This window comes from Pseudophryne corroboree, chromosome 4, assembly GCF_028390025.1.
Source record: "Pseudophryne corroboree isolate aPseCor3 chromosome 4, aPseCor3.hap2, whole genome shotgun sequence".
Taxonomy (NCBI): Eukaryota; Metazoa; Chordata; class Amphibia; order Anura; family Myobatrachidae; genus Pseudophryne; species Pseudophryne corroboree.
In genome coordinates, this window is record NC_086447.1 from 4579786 (window position 1) to 4599390 (window position 19605).

Here is a 19605-nt window from a genome sequence, read left to right on the forward strand (position 1 = left end):
GAGTAAAGGATAACACCGGGGAGCAGAGTTCCAGTAACAGAGTAAAGGATAACACCGGGGAGCAGAGTCACAGTAACAGAGTAAAGGATAACCCCAGGGAGCAGAGTTCCAGTAACAGAGTAAAGGATAACACCGGGGAGCAGAGTCACAGTAACAGAGTAAAGGATAAACCCGGGGAGCAGAGTTCCAGTAACAGAGTAAAGGATAACACCGGGGAGCAGAGTCACAGTAACAGAGTAAAGGATAACACCGGGGAGCAGAGTTCCAGTAACAGAGTAAAGGATAACACCGGGGAGCAGAGTTCCAGTAACAGAGTAAAGGATAACCCCAGGGAGCAGAGTCACAGTAAGAGAGAAAAGGATAACACCGGGGAGCAGAGTAACAGAGTAAAGGATAACCCCAGGGAGCAGAGTTCCAGTAACAGAGTAAAGGATAACCCCGGGGAGCAGAGTTCCAGTAACAGAGTAAAGGATAACACCGGGGAGCAGAGTCACAGTAACAGAGTAAAGGATAACCCCAGGGAGCAGAGTCACAGTAAGAGAGAAAAGGATAACACCGGGGAGCAGAGTAACAGAGTAAAGGATAACCCCAGGGAGCAGAGTTCCAGTAACAGAGTAAAGGATAACACCGGGGAGCAGAGTTCCAGTAACAGAGTAAAGGATAACCCCAGGGAGCAGAGTTCCAGTAACAGAGTAAAGGATAACCCCGGGGAGCAGAGTCACAGTAACAGAGTAAAGGATAACCCCAGGGAGCAGAGTCACAGTAAGAGAGAAAAGGATAACACCGGGGAGCAGAGTAACAGAGTAAAGGATAACACCGGGGAGCAGAGTTCCAGTAACAGAGTAAAGGATAACACCGGGGAGCAGAGTCACAGTAACAGAGTAAAGGATAACCCCAGGGAGCAGAGTTCCAGTAACAGAGTAAAGGATAACACCGGGGAGCAGAGTCACAGTAACAGAGTAAAGGATAAACCCGGGGAGCAGAGTTCCAGTAACAGAGTAAAGGATAACACCGGGGAGCAGAGTCACAGTAACAGAGTAAAGGATAACACCGGGGAGCAGAGTTCCAGTAACAGAGTAAAGGATAACACCGGGGAGCAGAGTTCCAGTAACAGAGTAAAGGATAACCCCAGGGAGCAGAGTCACAGTAAGAGAGTAAAGGATAACACCGGGGAGCAGAGTTCCAGTAAGAGAGTAAAGGATAACACCGGGGAGCAGAGTTCCAGTAAGAGAGTAAAGGATAACACCGGGGAGCAGAGTTCCAGTAACAGAGTAAAGGATTACACCGGGGAGCAGAGTTCCAGTAACAGAGTAAAGGATAACCCCAGGGAGCAGAGTCACAGTAACAGAGTAAAGGATAAGACCGGGGAGCAGAGTTCCAGTAACAGAGTAAAGGATAACACCGGGGAGCAGAGTTCCAGTAACAGAGTAAAGGATAACCCCAGGGAGCAGAGTCACAGTAACAGAGTAAAGGATAACACCGGGGAGCAGAGTTCCAGTAACAGAGTAAAGGATAACACCGGGGAGCAGAGTTCCAGTAACAGAGTAAAGGATAACACCGGGGAGCAGAGTTCCAGTAACAGAGTAAAGGATAACCCCAGGGAGCAGAGTCACAGTAACAGAGTAAAGGATAACACCGGGGAGCATAGTTCCAGTAACAGAGTAAAGGATAACAACGGGGAGCAGAGTTCCAATAACAGAGTAAAGGATAACACCGGGGAGCAGAGTAAAGGATAACACCGGGGAGCAGAGTTCCAGTAACAGAGTAAAGGATAACAACGGGGAGCAGAGTTCCAATAACAGAGTAAAGGATAACACCGGGGAGCAGAGTAAAGGATAACACCGGGGAGCAGAGTTCCAGTAACAGAGTAAAGGATAACACCGGGGAGCAGAGTAAAGGATAACACCGAGGAGCAGAGTTCCAGTAACAGAGTAAAGGATAACACCGGGGAGCAGAGTTCCAGTAACAGAGTAAAGGATAACCCCAGGGAGCAGAGTTCCAGTAACAGAGTAAAGGATAACACCGGGGAGCAGAGTTCCAGTAACAGAGTAAAGGATAACACCGGGGAGCAGAGTCACAGTAACAGAGTAAAGGATAACACCGGGGAGCAGAGTCACAGTAACAGAGTAAAGGATAACACTGGGGAGCAGAGTTCCAGTAACAGAGTAAAGGATAACACCAGGGAGCAGAGTTCCAGTAACAGAGTAAAGGATAACCCCAGGGAGCAGAGTCACAGTAACAGAGTAAAGGATAACACCGGGGAGCAGAGTTCCAGTAAGAGTAAAGGATAACACCAGGGAGCAGAGTTCCAGTAACAGAGTAAAGGATAACACCGGGGCACAGTAACAGAGTAAAGGATAACCCCGGGGAGCAGAGTCACAGTAAGAGTAAAGGATAACCCCGGGGAGCAGAGTCACAGTAACAGAGTAAAGGATAAAACCGGGGAGCAGAGTTCCAGTAACAGAGTAAAGGATAACACCGGGGAGCAGAGTTCCAGTAACAGAGTAAAGGATAACACCAGGGCACAGTAACAGAGTAAAGGATAACACCGGGGAGCAGAGTTCCAGTAACAGAGTAAAGGATAACACCGGGGCACAGTAACAGAGTAAAAGGATAACACCGGGGAGCAGAGTTCCAGTAACAGAGTAAAGGATAACACCGGGGAGCAGAGTTCCAGTAACAGAGTAAAGGATAACCCCAGGGAGCAGAGTCACAGTAACAGAGTAAAGGATAACACCGGGGAGCAGAGTTCAAGTAACAGAGTAAAGGATAACCCCAGGGAGCAGAGTTCCAGTAACAGAGTAAAGGATAACCCCAGGGAGCAGAGTTCCAGTAACAGAGTAAAGGCTAACACCGGGGAGCAGAGTTCCAGTAACAGAGTAAAGGATAACACCGGGGAGCAGAGTTCCAGTAACAGAGTAAAGGATAACACCGGGGAGCAGAGTTCCAGTAACAGAGTAAAGGATAACACCGGGGAGCAGAGTTCCAGTAACAGAGTAAAGGATAACACCGGGGAGCAGAGTTCCAGTAACAGAGTAAAGGATAACCCCAGGGAGCAGAGTCACAGTAACAGAGTAAAGGATAACACCGGGGAGCAGAGTTCCAGTAAGAGTAAAGGATAACACCAGGGAGCAGAGTTCCAGTAACAGAGTAAAGGATAACACCGGGGCACAGTAACAGAGTAAAGGATAACCCCGGGGAGCAGAGTCACAGTAAGAGTAAAGGATAACCCCGGGGAGCAGAGTCACAGTAACAGAGTAAAGGATAACACCGGGGAGCAGAGTCACAGTAACAGAGTAAAGGATAACCCCGGGGAGCAGAGTTCCAGTAACAGAGTAAAGGATAACACCGGGGCACAGTAACAGAGTAAAGGATAACACCGGGGAGCAGAGTTCCAGTAACAGAGTAAAGGATAACACCGGGGAGCAGAGTTCCAGTAACAGAGTAAAGGATAACCCCAGGGAGCAGAGTTCCAGTAACAGAGTAAAGGATAACCCCAGGGAGCAGAGTCACAGTAACAGAGTAAAGGATAACACCGGGGAGCAGAGTTCCAGTAACAGAGTAAAGGATAACACCGGGGAGCAGAGTTCCAGTAACAGAGTAAAGGATAACACCGGGGAGCAGAGTTCCAGTAACAGAGTAAAGGATAACACCGGGGAGCAGAGTTCCAGTAACAGAGTAAAGGATAACCCCGGGGAGCAGAGTTCCAGTAACAGAGTAAAGGATAACCCCGGGGAGCAGAGTCACAGTAACAGAGTAAAGGATAACACCGGGGCACAGTAACAGAGTAAAGGATAACACCGGGGAGCAGAGTTCCAGTAACAGAGTAAAGGATAACACCGGGGAGCAGAGTCACAGTAACAGAGAAAAGGATAACACCGGGGAGCAGAGTTCCAGTAACAGAGTAAAGGATAACACCGGGGAGCAGAGTTCCAGTAACAGAGTAAAGGATAACACCGGGGAGCAGAGTTCCAGTAACAGAGTAAAGGATAACCCCAGGGAGCAGAGTCACAGTAACAGAGTAAAGGATAACACCGGGGAGCAGAGTTCCAGTAAGAGTAAAGGATAACACCAGGGAGCAGAGTTCCAGTAACAGAGTAAAGGATAACACCGGGGCACAGTAACAGAGTAAAGGATAACCCCGGGGAGCAGAGTCACAGTAAGAGTAAAGGATAACCCCGGGGAGCAGAGTCACAGTAACAGAGTAAAGGATAACACCGGGGAGCAGAGTCACAGTAACAGAGTAAAGGATAACCCCGGGGAGCAGAGTTCCAGTAACAGAGTAAAGGATAACACCGGGGCACAGTAACAGAGTAAAGGATAACACCGGGGAGCAGAGTTCCAGTAACAGAGTAAAGGATAACACCGGGGAGCAGAGTTCCAGTAACAGAGTAAAGGATAACACCGGGGAGCAGAGTTCCAGTAACAGAGTAAAGGATAACCCCGGGGAGCAGAGTTCCAGTAACAGAGTAAAGGATAACCCCGGGGAGCAGAGTTCCAGTAACAGAGTAAAGGATAACCCCGGGGAGCAGAGTCACAGTAACAGAGTAAAGGATAACCCCGGGGAGCAGAGTCACAGTAACAGAGTAAAGGATAACACCGGGGAGCAGAGTCACAGTAACAGAGAAAAGGATAACACCGGGGAGCAGAGTCACAGTAACAGAGAAAAGGATAACACCGGGGAGCAGAGTAACAGTAACAGAGTAAAGGATAACACCGGGGAGCAAAGTTCCAGTAACAGAGTAAAGGATAACACCGGGGAGCAGAGTTTCAGTAACAGAGTAAAGGATAACACCGGGGAGCAGAGTTTCAGTAACAGAGTAAAGGATAACACCGGGGAGCAGAGTTCCAGTAACAGAGTAAAGGATAACACCGGGGAGCAGAGTTCCAGTAACAAAGTAAAGGATAACACCGGGGAGCAGAGTTCCAGTAACAGAGTAAAGGATAACACCGGGGAGCAGAGTTCCAGTAACAGAGTAAAGGATAACCCCGGGGAGCAGAGTTCCAGTAACAGAGTAAAGGATAACCCCGGGGAGCAGAGTCACAGTAACAGAGTAAAGGATAACACCGGGGAGCAGAGTTCCAGTAACAGAGTAAAGGATAACACAGAGGAGCAGAGTTCCAGTAACAGAGTAAAGGATAACACCGGGGCACAATAACAGAGTAAAGGATAACACCGGGGAGCAGAGTCACAGTAACAGAGTAAAGTATAACCCCGGGGAGCAGAGTTCCAGTAACAGAGTAAAGGATAACACCGGGGAGCAGAGTAACAGAGTAAAGGATAACATCGGGGAGCAGAGTAACAGAGTAAAGGATAACACCGGGGAGCAGAGTAACAGAGTAAAGGATAACACCGGGGAGCAGAGTTCCAGTAACAGAGTAAAGGATAACACCGGGGAGCAGAGTAACAGAGTAAAGGATAACACCGGGGAGCAGAGTAACAGAGTAAAGGATAACACCGGGGAGCAGAGTAACAGAGTAAAGGATAACACCGGGGAGCAGAGTAACAGAGTAAAGGATAACACCGGGGAGCAGAGTAACAGAGTAAAGGATAACACCGGGGAGCAGAGTTCCAGTAACAGAGTAAAGGATAACCCCGGGGAGCAGAGTTCCAGTAACAGAGTAAAGGATAACACCGGGGAGCAGAGTTCCAGTAACAGAGTAAAGGATAACCCCAGGGAGCAGAGTCACAGTAACAGAGTAAAGGATAACCCCAGGGAGCAGAGTCACAGTAACAGAGTAAAGGATAACCCCAGGGAGCAGAGTCACAGTAACAGAGTAAAGGATAACACCGGGGAGCAGAGTCACAGTAACAGAGTAAAGGATAACCCCAGGGAGCAGAGTCACAGTAACAGAGTAAAGGATAACACCGGGGAGCAGAGTCACAGTAACAGAGTAAAGGATAACACCGGGGCACAGTAACAGAGTAAAGGATAACACCGGGGAGCAGAGTCACAGTAACAGAGTAAAGGATAACACCGGGGAGCAGAGTTCCAGTAACAGAGTAAAGGATAACACCGGGGAGCAGAGTTCCAGTAACAGAGTAAAGGATAACACCGGGGAGCAGAGTCACAGTAACAGAGTAAAGGATAACACCGGGGAGCAGAGTAACAGTAACAGAGTAAAGGATAACCCCAGGGAGCAGAGTCACAGTAACAGAGTAAAGGATAACACCGGGGAGCAGAGTTCCAGTAACAGAGTAAAGGATAACACCGGGGAGCAGAGTTCCAGTAACAGAGTAAAGGATAACACCGGGGAGCAGAGTTCCAGTAACAGAGTAAAGGATAACACCGGGGAGCAGAGTCACAGTAACAGAGTAAAGGATAACCCCAGGGAGCAGAGTCACAGTAACAGAGTAAAGGATAACACTGGGTAGCAGAGTTCCAGTAACAGAGTAAAGGATAACACCGGGGCACAGTAACAGAATAAAGGATAACACCGCGGAGCAGAGTTCCAGTAACAGAGTAAAGGATAACACCGGGGAGCAGAGTTCCAGTAACAGAGTAAAGGATAACACCGGGGCACAGTAACAGAGTAAAGGATAACCCCGGGGAGCAGAGTTCCAGTAACAGAGTAAAGGATAACACCGGGGAGCAGAGTAACAGTAACAGAGTAAAGGATAACACCGGGGAGCAGAGTAACAGTAACAGAGTAAAGGATAACACAGAGGAGCAGAGTTCCAGTAACAGAGTAAAGGATAACACTGAGGCACAATAACAGAGTAAAGGATAACACCGGGGAGCAGAGTCACAGTAACAGAGTAAAGTATAACCCCGGGGAGCAGAGTTCCAGTAACAGAGTAAAGGATAACACCGGGGAGCAGAGTAACAGAGTAAAGGATAACCCCGGGGAGCAGAGTTCCAGTAACAGAGTAAAGGATAACCCCGGGGAGCAGAGTTCCAGTAACAGAGTAAAGGATAACACCGGGGCACAGTAACAGAGTAAAGGATAACCCCAGGGAGCAGAGTTCCAGTAACAGAGTAAAGGATAACCCCAGGGAGCAGAGTCACAGTAACAGAGTAAAGGATAACACCGGGGAGCAGAGTCACAGTAACAGAGTAAAGGATAACCCCAGGGAGCAGAGTCACAGTAACAGAGTAAAGGATAACACCGGGGAGCAGAGTCACAGTAACAGAGTAAAGGATAACACCGGGGCACAGTAACAGAGTAAAGGATAACACCGGGGAGCAGAGTCACAGTAACAGAGTAAAGGATAACACCGGGGAGCAGAGTAACAGAGTAAAGGATAACACCGGGGAGCAGAGTAACAGAGTAAAGGATAACACCGGGGAGCAGAGTTCCAGTAACAGAGTAAAGGATAACACCGGGGAGCAGAGTTCCAGTAACAGAGTAAAGGATAACACCGGGGAGCAGAGTTCCAGTAACAGAGTAAAGGATAACCCCAGGGAGCAGAGTCACAGTAACAGAGTAAAGGATAACCCCAAGGAGCAGAGTCACAGTAACAGAGTAAAGGATAACACCGGGGAGCAGAGTCACAGTAACAGAGTAAAGGATAACACCGGGGCACAGTAACAGAGTAAAGGATAACACCGGGGAGCAGAGTTCCAGTAACAGAGTAAAGGATAACACCGGGGAGCAGAGTTCCAGTAACAGAGTAAAGGATAACACCGGGGAGCAGAGTTCCAGTAACAGAGTAAAGGATAACACCGGGGAGCAGAGTTCCAGTAACAGAGTAAAGGATAACACCGGGGAGCAGAATTCCAGTAACAGAGTAAAGGATAACACCGGGGAGCAGAGTCACAGTAACAGAGTAAAGGATAACCCCAGGGAGCAGTGTCACAGTAACAGAGTAAAGGATAACACCGGGGAGCAGAGTTCCAGTAACAGAGTAAAGGATAACACCGGGGAGCAGAGTTCCAGTAACAGAGTAAAGGATAACACAGAGGAGCAGAGTTCCAGTAACAGAGTAAAGGATAACCCCGGGGAGCAGAGTTCCAGTAACAGAGTAAAGGATAACACCGGGGAGCAGAGTAACAGAGTAAAGGATAACACCGGGGAGCAGAGTAACAGAGTAAAGGATAACACCGGGGAGCAGAGTAACAGAGTAAAGGATAACACCGGGGAGCAGAGTAACAGAGTAAAGGATAACACCGGGGAGCAGAGTAACAGAGTAAAGGATAACACCGGGGAGCAGAGTAACAGAGTAAAGGATAACACCGGGGAGCAGAGTAACAGAGTAAAGGATAACACCGGGGAGCAGAGTAACAGAGTAAAGGATAACACCGGGGAGCAGAGTTCCAGTAACAGAGTAAAGGATAACACCGGGGAGCAGAGTTCCAGTAACAGAGTAAAGGATAACACCGGGGAGCAGAGTTCCAGTAACAGAGTAAAGGATAACACCGGGGAGCAGAGTTCCAGTAACAGAGTAAAGGATAACCCCAGGGAGCAGAGTCACAGTAACAGAGTAAAGGATAACCCCAGGGAGCAGAGTCACAGTAACAGAGTAAAGGATAACACAGAGGAGCAGAGTTCCAGTAACAGAGTAAAGGATAACACCGGGGCACAATAACAGAGTAAAGGATAACACCGGGGAGCAGAGTCACAGTAACAGAGTAAAGGATAACCCCAGGGAGCAGAGTCACAGTAACAGAGTAAAGGATAACACCGGGGAGCAGAGTCACAGTAACAGAGTAAAGGATAACACCGGGGCACAGTAACAGAGTAAAGGATAACACCGGGGAGCAGAGTCACAGTAACAGAGTAAAGGATAACACCGGGGAGCAGAGTAACAGTAACAGAGTAAAGGATAACCCCAGGGAGCAGAGTCACAGTAACAGAGTAAAGGATAACACCGGGGAGCAGAGTTCCAGTAACAGAGTAAAGAATAACACCGGGGAGCAGAGTTCCAGTAACAGAGTAAAGGATAACACCGGGGAGCAGAGTTCCAGTAACAGAGTAAAGGATAACACCGGGGAGCAGAGTCACAGTAACAGAGTAAAGGATAACCCCAGGGAGCAGAGTCACAGTAACAGAGTAAAGGATAACACTGGGTAGCAGAGTTCCAGTAACAGAGTAAAGGATAACACCGGGGCACAGTAACAGAATAAAGGATAACACCGCGGAGCAGAGTTCCAGTAACAGAGTAAAGGATAACACCGGGGAGCAGAGTTCCAGTAACAGAGTAAAGGATAACACCGGGGCACAGTAACAGAGTAAAGGATAACCCCGGGGAGCAGAGTTCCAGTAACAGAGTAAAGGATAACACCGGGGAGCAGAGTTCCAGTAACAGAGTAAAGGATAACACCGAGGAGCAGAGTTCCAGTAACAGAGTAAAGGATAACCCCGGGGAGCAGAGTTCCAGTAACAGAGTAAAGGATAACACCGGGGAGCAGAGTAACAGTAACAGAGTAAAGGATAACACCGGGGAGCAGAGTAACAGTAACAGAGTAAAGGATAACACAGAGGAGCAGAGTTCCAGTAACAGAGTAAAGGATAACACTGAGGCACAATAACAGAGTAAAGGATAACACCGGGGAGCAGAGTCACAGTAACAGAGTAAAGGATAACCCCAGGGAGCAGAGTCACAGTAACAGAGTAAAGGATAACACCGGGGAGCAGAGTCACAGTAACAGAGTAAAGGATAACACCGGGGCACAGTAACAGAGTAAAGGATAACACCGGGGAGCAGAGTCACAGTAACAGAGTAAAGGATAACACCGGGGAGCAGAGTTCCAGTAACAGAGTAAAGGATAACACCGGGGAGCAGAGTTCCAGTAACAGAGTAAAGGATAACACCGGGGAGCAGAGTCACAGTAACAGAGTAAAGGATAACCCCAGGGAGCAGAGTCACAGTAACAGAGTAAAGGATAACACCGGGTAGCAGAGTTCCAGTAACAGAGTAAAGGATAACACCGGGGCACAGTAACAGAGTAAAGGATAACACCGGGGAGCAGAGTTCCAGTAACAGAGTAAAGGATAACACCGGGGCACAGTAACAGAGTAAAGGATAACCCCGGGGAGCAGAGTTCCAGTAACAGAGTAAAGGATAACCCCGGGGAGCAGAGTTCCAGTAACAGAGTAAAGGATAACACCGGGGCACAGTAACAGAGTAAAGGATAACCCCAGGGAGCAGAGTTCCAGTAACAGAGTAAAGGATAACCCCAGGGAGCAGAGTTCCAGTAACAGAGTAAAGGATAACACCGGGGAGCAGAGTTCCAGTAACAGAGTAAAGGATAACACCGGGGAGCAGAGTTCCAGTAACAGAGTAAAGGATAACACCGGGGAGCAGAGTTCCAGTAACAGAGTAAAGGATAACACCGGGGAGCAGAGTCACAGTAACAGAGTAAAGGATAACCCCAGGGAGCAGAGTCACAGTAACAGAGTAAAGGATAACACCGGGTAGCAGAGTTCCAGTAACAGAGTAAAGGATAACCCCGGGGAGCAGAGTTCCAGTAACAGAGTAAAGGATAACACCGGGGAGCAGAGTTCCAGTAACAGAGTAAAGGATAACACAGAGGAGCAGAGTTCCAGTAACAGAGTAAAGGATAACCCCGGGGAGCAGAGTTCCAGTAACAGAGTAAAGGATAACACCGGGGAGCAGAGTAACAGAGTAAAGGATAACACCGGGGAGCAGAGTAACAGAGTAAAGGATAACACCGGGGAGCAGAGTAACAGAGTAAAGGATAACACCGGGGAGCAGAGTTCCAGTAACAGAGTAAAGGATAACACCGGGGAGCAGAGTAACAGTAACAGAGTAAAGGATAACACCGGGGAGCAGAGTTCCAGTAACAGAGTAAAGGATAACACCGGGGAGCAGAGTTCCAGTAACAGAGTAAAGGATAACCCCAGGGAGCAGAGTCACAGTAACAGAGTAAAGGATAACCCCAGGGAGCAGAGTCACAGTAACAGAGTAAAGGATAACACCGGGGAGCAGAGTCACAGTAACAGAGTAAAGGATAACCCCAGGGAGCAGAGTCACAGTAACAGAGTAAAGGATAACACCGGGGAGCAGAGTCACAGTAACAGAGTAAAGGATAACACCGGGGCACAGTAACAGAGTAAAGGATAACACCGGGGAGCAGAGTTCCAGTAACAGAGTAAAGGATAACACCGGGGAGCAGAGTTCCAGTAACAGAGTAAAGGATAACACCGGGGAGCAGAGTTCCAGTAACAGAGTAAAGGATAACACCGGGGAGCAGAGTTCCAGTAACAGAGTAAAGGATAACACCGGGGAGCAGAGTCACAGTAACAGAGTAAAGGATAACCCCAGGGAGCAGAGTCACAGTAACAGAGTAAAGGATAACACCGGGTAGCAGAGTTCCAGTAACAGAGTAAAGGATAACCCCGGGGAGCAGAGTTCCAGTAACAGAGTAAAGGATAACACCGGGGAGCAGAGTTCCAGTAACAGAGTAAAGGATAACACAGAGGAGCAGAGTTCCAGTAACAGAGTAAAGGATAACCCCGGGGAGCAGAGTTCCAGTAACAGAGTAAAGGATAACACCGGGGAGCAGAGTAACAGAGTAAAGGATAACACCGGGGAGCAGAGTAACAGAGTAAAGGATAACACCGGGGAGCAGAGTAACAGAGTAAAGGATAACACCGGGGAGCAGAGTTCCAGTAACAGAGTAAAGGATAACACCGGGGAGCAGAGTAACAGAGTAAAGGATAACACCGGGGAGCAGAGTAACAGAGTAAAGGATAACACCGGGGAGCAGAGTAACAGAGTAAAGGATAACACCGGGGAGCAGAGTAACAGAGTAAAGGATAACACCGGGGAGCAGAGTAACAGAGTAAAGGATAACACCGGGGAGCAGAGTTCCAGTAACAGAGTAAAGGATAACACCGGGGAGCAGAGTTCCAGTAACAGAGTAAAGGATAACACCGGGGAGCAGAGTTCCAGTAACAGAGTAAAGGATAACACCGGGGAGCAGAGTTCCAGTAACAGAGTAAAGGATAACCCCAGGGAGCAGAGTCACAGTAACAGAGTAAAGGATAACCCCAGGGAGCAGAGTCACAGTAACAGAGTAAAGGATAACACCGGGGAGCAGAGTCACAGTAACAGAGTAAAGGATAACACCGGGGCACAGTAACAGAGTAAAGGATAACACCGGGGAGCAGAGTCACAGTAACAGAGTAAAGGATAACACCGGGGAGCAGAGTTCCAGTAACAGAGTAAAGGATAACACCGGGGAGCAGAGTTCCAGTAACAGAGTAAAGGATAACACCGGGGAGCAGAGTCACAGTAACAGAGTAAAGGATAACCCCAGGGAGCAGAGTCACAGTAACAGAGTAAAGGATAACACCGGGTAGCAGAGTTCCAGTAACAGAGTAAAGGATAACACCGGGGCACAGTAACAGAGTAAAGGATAACACCGGGGAGCAGAGTTCCAGTAACAGAGTAAAGGATAACACCGGGGCACAGTAACAGAGTAAAGGATAACCCCGGGGAGCAGAGTCACAGTAACAGAGTAAAGGATAACACCGGGGAGCAGAGTTACAGTAACAGAGTAAAGGATAACACCGGGGCACAGTAACAGAGTAAAGGATAACCCCGGGGAGCAGAGTCACAGTAACAGAGTAAAGGATAACACCGGGGAGCAGAGTTCCAGTAACAGAGTAAAGGATAACACCGGGGAGCAGAGTTCCAGTAACAGAGTAAAGGATAACACCGGGGCACAGTAACAGAGTAAAGGATAACCCCGGGGAGCAGAGTTCCAGTAACAGAGTAAAGGATAACCCCGGGGAGCAGAGTTCCAGTAACAGAGTAAAGGATAACACCGGGGCACAGTAACAGAGTAAAGGATAACACCGGGGAGCAGAGTCACAGTAACAGAGTAAAGGATAACACCGGGGAGCAGAGTTCCAGTAACAGAGTAAAGGATAACACCGGGGAGCAGAGTTCTAGTAACAGAGTAAAGGATAACACCGGGGCACAGTAACAGAGTAAAGGATAACACCGGGGAGCAGAGTTCCAGTAACAGAGTAAAGGATAACACCAGGGAGCAGAGTTCCAGTAACAGAGTAAAGGATAACACCGGGGAGCAGAGTTCCAGTAACAGAGTAAAGGATAACACCGGGGAGCAGAGTTCCAGTAACAGAGTAAAGGATAACCCCGGGGAGCAGAGTTCCAGTAACAGAGTAAAGGATAACCCCGGGAGCAGAGTCACAGTAACAGAGTAAAGGATAACACCGGGGAGCAGAGTTCCAGTAACAGAGTAAAGGATAACACCGGGGCACAGTAACAGAGTAAAGGATAACACCGGGGAGCAGAGTAAAGGATAACACCGGGGAGCAGAGTCACAGTAACAGAGTAAAGGATAACCCCAGGGAGCAGAGTCACAGTAACAGAGTAAAGGATAACACCGGGGAGCAGAGTCACAGTAACAGAGTAAAGGATAACACCGGGGAGCAGAGTCACAGTAACAGAGTAAAGGATAACACCGGGGAGCAGAGTTCCAGTAACAGAGTAAAGGATAACACCGGGGAGCAGAGTTCCAGTAACAGAGTAAAGGATAACCCCGGGGAGCAGAGTCACAGTAACAGAGTAAAGGATAACACCGGGGAGCAGAGTTCCAGTAACAGAGTAAAGGATAACACCGGGGAGCAGAGTCACAGTAACAGAGTAAAGGATAACACCGGGGAGCAGAGTCACAGTAACAGAGTAAAGGATAACACCGGGGAGCAGAGTTCCAGTAACAGAGTAAAGGATAACACCGGGGCACAGTAAGAGTAAAGGATAACACCGGGGAGCAGAGTTCCAGTAACAGAGTAAAGGATAACACCGGGGAGCAGAGTCACAGTAACAGAGTAAAGGATAACACCGGGGAGCAGAGTTCTAGTAACAGAGTAAAGGATAACACCGGGGCACAGTAACAGAGTAAAGGATAACACCGGGGAGCAGAGTTCCAGTAACAGAGTAAAGGATAACACCAGGGAGCAGAGTTCCAGTAACAGAGTAAAGGATAACACCGGGGAGCAGAGTTCCAGTAACAGAGTAAAGGATAACACCGGGGAGCAGAGTTCCAGTAACAGAGTAAAGGATAACACCGGGGAGCAGAGTTCCAGTAACAGAGTAAAGGATAACCCCGGGGAGCAGAGTTCCAGTAACAGAGTAAAGGATAACCCCGGGGAGCAGAGTTCCAGTAACAGAGTAAAGGATAACCCCGGGGAGCAGAGTCACAGTAACAGAGTAAAGGATAACACCGGGGAGCAGAGTTCCAGTAACAGAGTAAAGGATAACACCGGGGCACAGTAACAGAGTAAAGGATAACACCGGGGAGCAGAGTTCCAGTAACAGAGTAAAGGATAACACCGGGGAGCAGAGTTCCAGTAACAGAGTAAAGGATAACCCCAGGGAGCAGAGTTCCAGTAACAGAGTAAAGGATAACCCCGGGGAGCAGAGTCACAGTAACAGAGTAAAGGATAACACCGGGGAGCAGAGTTCCAGTAACAGAGTAAAGGATAACACCGGGGCACAGTAACAGAGTAAAGGATAACCCCGGGGAGCAGAGTTCCAGTAACAGAGTAAAGGATAACCCCGGGGAGCAGAGTTCCAGTAACAGAGTAAAGGATAACCCCGGGGAGCAGAGTTCCAGTAACAGAGTAAAGGATAACCCCGGGGAGCAGAGTTCCAGTAACAGAGTAAAGGATAACACCGGGGAGCAGAGTCACAGTAACAGAGTAAAGGATAACACCGGGGAGCAGAGTTCCAGTAACAGAGTAAAGGATAACACCGGGGAGCAGAGTCACAGTAACAGAGTAAAGGATAACACCGGGGAGCAGAGTCACAGTAACAGAGTAAAGGATAACACCGGGGAGCAGAGTCACAGTAACAGAGTAAAGGATAACCCCGGGGAGCAGAGTTCCAGTAACAGAGTAAAGGATAACACCGGGGAGCAGAGTTCCAGTAACAGAGTAAAGGATAACACCGGGGAGCAGAGTTCCAGTAACAGAGTAAAGGATAACCCCGGGGAGCAGAGTTCCAGTAACAGAGTAAAGGATAACACCGGGGAGCAGAGTTCCAGTAACAGAGTAAAGGATAACCCCAGGGAGCAGAGTTCCAGTAACAGAGTAAAGGATAACACCGGGGAGCAGAGTTCCAGTAACAGAGTAAATTATAATACTGGGGAGCAGAGTTCCAGTAACAGAGTAAAGGATAACACCGGGGAGCAGAGTTCCAGTAACAGAGTAAAGGATAACACCGGGGAGCAGAGTTCCAGTAACAGAGTAAAGGATAACCCCGGGGAGCAGAGTTCCAGTAACAGAGTAAAGGATAACCCCGGGGAGCAGAGTTCCAGTAACAGAGTAAAGGATAACACCGGGGAGCAGAGTTCCAGTAACAGAGTAAAGGATAACACCGGGGAGCAGAGTTCCAGTAACAGAGTAAAGGATAACCCCGGGGAGCAGAGTTCCAGTAACAGAGTAAAGGATAACACCGGGGAGCAGAGTTCCAGTAACAGAGTAAAGGATAACCCCAGGGAGCAGAGTTCCAGTAACAGAGTAAAGGATAACACCGGGGAGCAGAGTTCCAGTAACAGAGTAAATTATAATACTGGGGAGCAGAGTTCCAGTAACAGAGTAAAGGATAACCCCGGGGAGCAGAGTTCCAGTAACAGAGTAAAGGATAACACCGGGGAGCAGAGTTCCAGTAACAGAGTAAAGGATAACACCGGGGAGCAGAGTAACAGAGTAAAGGATAACACCGGGGAGCAGAGTAACAGAGTAAAGGATAACACCGGGGAGCAGAGTAACAGAGTAAAGGATAACACTGGGGAGCAGAGTTCCAGTAACAGAGTAAAGGATAACACCGGGGAGCAGAGTTCCAGTAACAGAGTAAAGGATAACACCGGGGAGCAGAGTTCCAGTAACAGAGTAAAGGATAACACCGGGGAGCAGAGTTCCAGTAACAGAGTAAAGGATAACCCCAGGGAGCAGAGTTCCAGTAACAGAGTAAAGGATAACACCGGGGAGCAGAGTTCCAGTAACAGAGTAAAGGATAACCCCAGGGAGCAGAGTTCCAGTAACAGAGTAAAGGATAACACCGGGGAGCAGAGTTCCAGTAACAGAGTAAATTATAATACTGGGGAGCAGAGTTCCAGTAACAGAGTAAAGGATAACACCGGGGAGCAGAGTTCCAGTAACAGAGTAAAGGATAACCCCGGGGAGCAGAGTCACAGTAACAGAGTAAAGGATAACGCCGGGGAGCAGAGTAACAGTAACAGAGTAGATTATAATACTGGGGAGCAGAGTTCCAGTAACAGAGTAAAGGATAACCCCGGGGAGCAGAGTCACAGTAACAGAGTAAAGGATAACGCCGGGGAGCAGAGTAACAGTAACAGAGTAGATTATAATACTGGGGAGCAGAGTTCCAGTAACAGAGTAAAGGATAACACCGGGGAGCAGAGTTCCAGTAACAGAGTAAAGGATAACCCCGGGGAGCAGAGTCACAGTAACAGAGTAAATTATAATACTGGGGAGCAGAGTCACAGTAACAGAGTAGATTATAATACTGGGGAGCAGAGTCACAGTAACAGAGTAGATTATAATACTGGGGAGCAGAGTCACAGTAACAGAGTAGATTATAATACTGGGGAGCAGAGTCACAGTAACAGAGTAGATTATAATACTGGGGAGCAGAGTCACAGTAACAGAGTAGATTATAATACTGGGGAGCAGAGTCACAGTAACAGAGTAGATTATAATACTGGGGAGCAGAGTCACAGTAACAGAGTAAATTATAATACTGGGGAGCAGAGTCACAGTAACAGAGTAGATTATAATACTGGGGAGCAGAGTCACAGTAACAGAGTAGATTATAATACTGGGGAGCAGAGTCACAGTAACAGAGTAGATTATAATACCGGGGAGCAGAGTCACAGTAACAGAGTAAATTATAATACTGGGGAGCAGAGTTCCAGTAACAGAGTAGATTATAATACTGGGGAGCAGAGTCACAGTAACAGAGTAGATTATAATACTGGGGAGCAGAGTCACAGTAACAGAGTAGATTATAATACCGGGGAGCAGAGTCACAGTAACAGAGTAAATTATAATACTGGGGAGCAGAGTTCCAGTAACAGAGTAGATTATAATACTGGGGAGCAGAGTCACAGTAACAGAGTAGATTATAATACTGGGGAGCAGAGTTTCAGTAACAGAGTAGATTATAATACTGGGGAGAAGAGAGCAGATGGAAAGTAAAAGTAACACTTACTATCTTCTGCTCTTATCTGAGCTTCCAGGTCTTCAGGATTCACACACTTATAAGATTCATCCTCCTCCGGAGGTTTACAGCGGCCGCAGCAAAACCCGCAGCAACAACAGCAGCAGCAGCAGGTTACCAGACTGCAGCAGATCACCAGGCCCTGTAATACAGCGACATGGGGCATAATATAATAACACTCCAGTCCCTGTAATATACAGTATTCCTCACCAGTCCGTTTATACAGATGTAGGAACTCTCATCTATCCTCCGTATGACGTGCAGTATGAAAGACTAGTCGCATTACATGTCCTGGCCACAGGGTGGCGTTATCAGTAACAGGGTGGCTTATGCAGTCGCAGTGTAAAGAACTGAGTATCTGGTGAGTGCAATACTCATGTTCAGCCACCAGGTGTCACTTTTAAAAGTCACCACTGCGCATACGTGAAGTCTCCAATGTAATGTCAAATGATGCTTGCAGTTTAACAACTACTTTTTTTTTCATTTTGTTTAAGTTTCTAGATGCTTTATTTCCATCATATGCCTTATAAACGAACGATGGGCTTCAGGGGAGCTCTATGATATAATCACTTTATGTCACGACTGCTTCTATGAAGAGCTGAGTGCAGGTCTTCTGACGCAAACAAGCGGGTACTATTACTTACACACTATATGGCTGGTGTTTTCCCAATATCGACACAGAAAAAGGTATTTTTGCATTGAGCTGACTGTGCGTCTGTTGCCCAACAGAAAATAACAGTGAACAACTACCGTACACAGTCACAGCACAGAAAAGAAAAGAAAACATTTTTTATAAGAAAAAATAGGCATCTGCCATTTGCGGGAATATAACCCAAGTGTGATAGGCAGTCACGCTAGCGCTAGACCAAAGAAGGCATGCAGTCAACTCTTGCACACCCGAATAATTATATATTTTTTTCTAGGATGGGAAAAAGACGCAGTCAGCTCAATGCAAACATCAAGTACTTTTTTCGGTTCTTGACCACAAAGTGGTAATTTCAAGCAACGCTCCTGGAAGCCACGGTTTATTTGGAAGACACGCTACAGTATCACTGCATTTCATTGCAAGAGCTGTGAGCGCAGCATAAATCGCAGTGTGTAACACGTTCATATGGCATGGCAGGCAGCCTCTCCACCCTCACCCCTCTGAGATTTGTTATGAATGACTCGTGCTGGCTTTGGTTTGGGGGAGGGGGGGGCAGACAGCACTTTAAGCAGTAAGAAGCAATGGGACGTTTCTCTTTGCTGTTACACTGTACAGTACGTAGTTTATTGTTGGTGGTGAGCGGTCCCCCTGGAGCGGTGTACAGTATCTGGGAGTACGTCCTAAGACGCACAATCAGTTCTTCATAGGAGCAGACAGACCTTTTTCTGTGGGTAATATTATGAGCCTTAAAAAATACAGTATATCCACTGTAATACTGATAACAGCAGAATTCTGTATATTCTCACGTACTGCCGACGACAGTGGAGGAAATCACGCTCTAAGGCAGACTTCCTCCATTTCACACTTATGCTCTCATCCATCAGTGCTGCCCTTTCCCTCTCTAAACAATCATACTTCAAAATTCTCATCTCCTCCCAGTCTTCCAACCCTCGGCACCTCTCTGCCACTCTCAACTCCCAACTCTGCCCACCACCACCTCCTCTCCCATCCTCATTGTCTGCTCTTGACTTTGCCACTTATTTTACATCCAAAATTGACTCCATACGTCAGGACATCACATCACATCAGACCATCAGCAACCAGCCTCCTCCCATCCCTTACCACCCCTCCACATCCCTCTCACCAACTCTGACATCTTTCTCCCATGTATCTGGTGAGGAAGTCATGGCCCTCATCCATTCCTCTATCCCACTACCTCCCCACTTAACCCTATCCCCTCCTGACTCCTCTGCTACCTCTCTCCTTCTACCTGCTCCCATCTTTACCACCTTCTCAATCTCTCCCTCTCATCAGGCACTGTCCCCTCTGCTTTCAAGCATGCTCGTGTCTTCCCTATTCTTTAAAAAAAAACCCTACCCTTGATCCAAACACTCTCACCAACTATCGACCCATCTCTCTCCTCCCTTTTGCCTACAAACTCCTTGAGCGTATTGTCTACAACCGCCTTACTGCCTCTTACTTCCTCCAACTCACTAATTGACCCATTCCAGTCTGGCTTCTATCCTCTCCACTCCACTGAAACTGCTCTCACAAAGGTCTGCAACGACCTCCATGCTGCAAAATCTAAGGGCCACTACTCTCTACTTATTCTTCTTGACCTCTCTTCTGCTTTTGACACTGTGGACCACCCTCTCCTACTGCAAATCCTTCACTCCCTTGGTCTGCGTGATACTGCCCTCTCTTGGCTGTCCTCCTACCACTCTGATCGTTCCTTCCCTTCTCTGTCTCTCTCATGACGCTACCTCCTCCCCCCCAC

The 19605-nt window shown here is 47.9% G+C and overlaps 1 protein-coding gene across 1 annotated transcript in view; it reads right to left on the reverse strand.

Moving 5' to 3' along the window:
- Positions 1-19605, reverse strand: part of DNAJC5G (DnaJ heat shock protein family (Hsp40) member C5 gamma) — a 56077-nt gene that overhangs the window by 16867 nt on the left and 19605 nt on the right. Inside the window, exon 4 of the mRNA XM_063914922.1 lies at positions 17174-17324. Within this exon, the coding sequence (XP_063770992.1) occupies positions 17174-17324 (151 nt within the window). The remainder of the gene's footprint in view (positions 1-17173; positions 17325-19605) is intronic.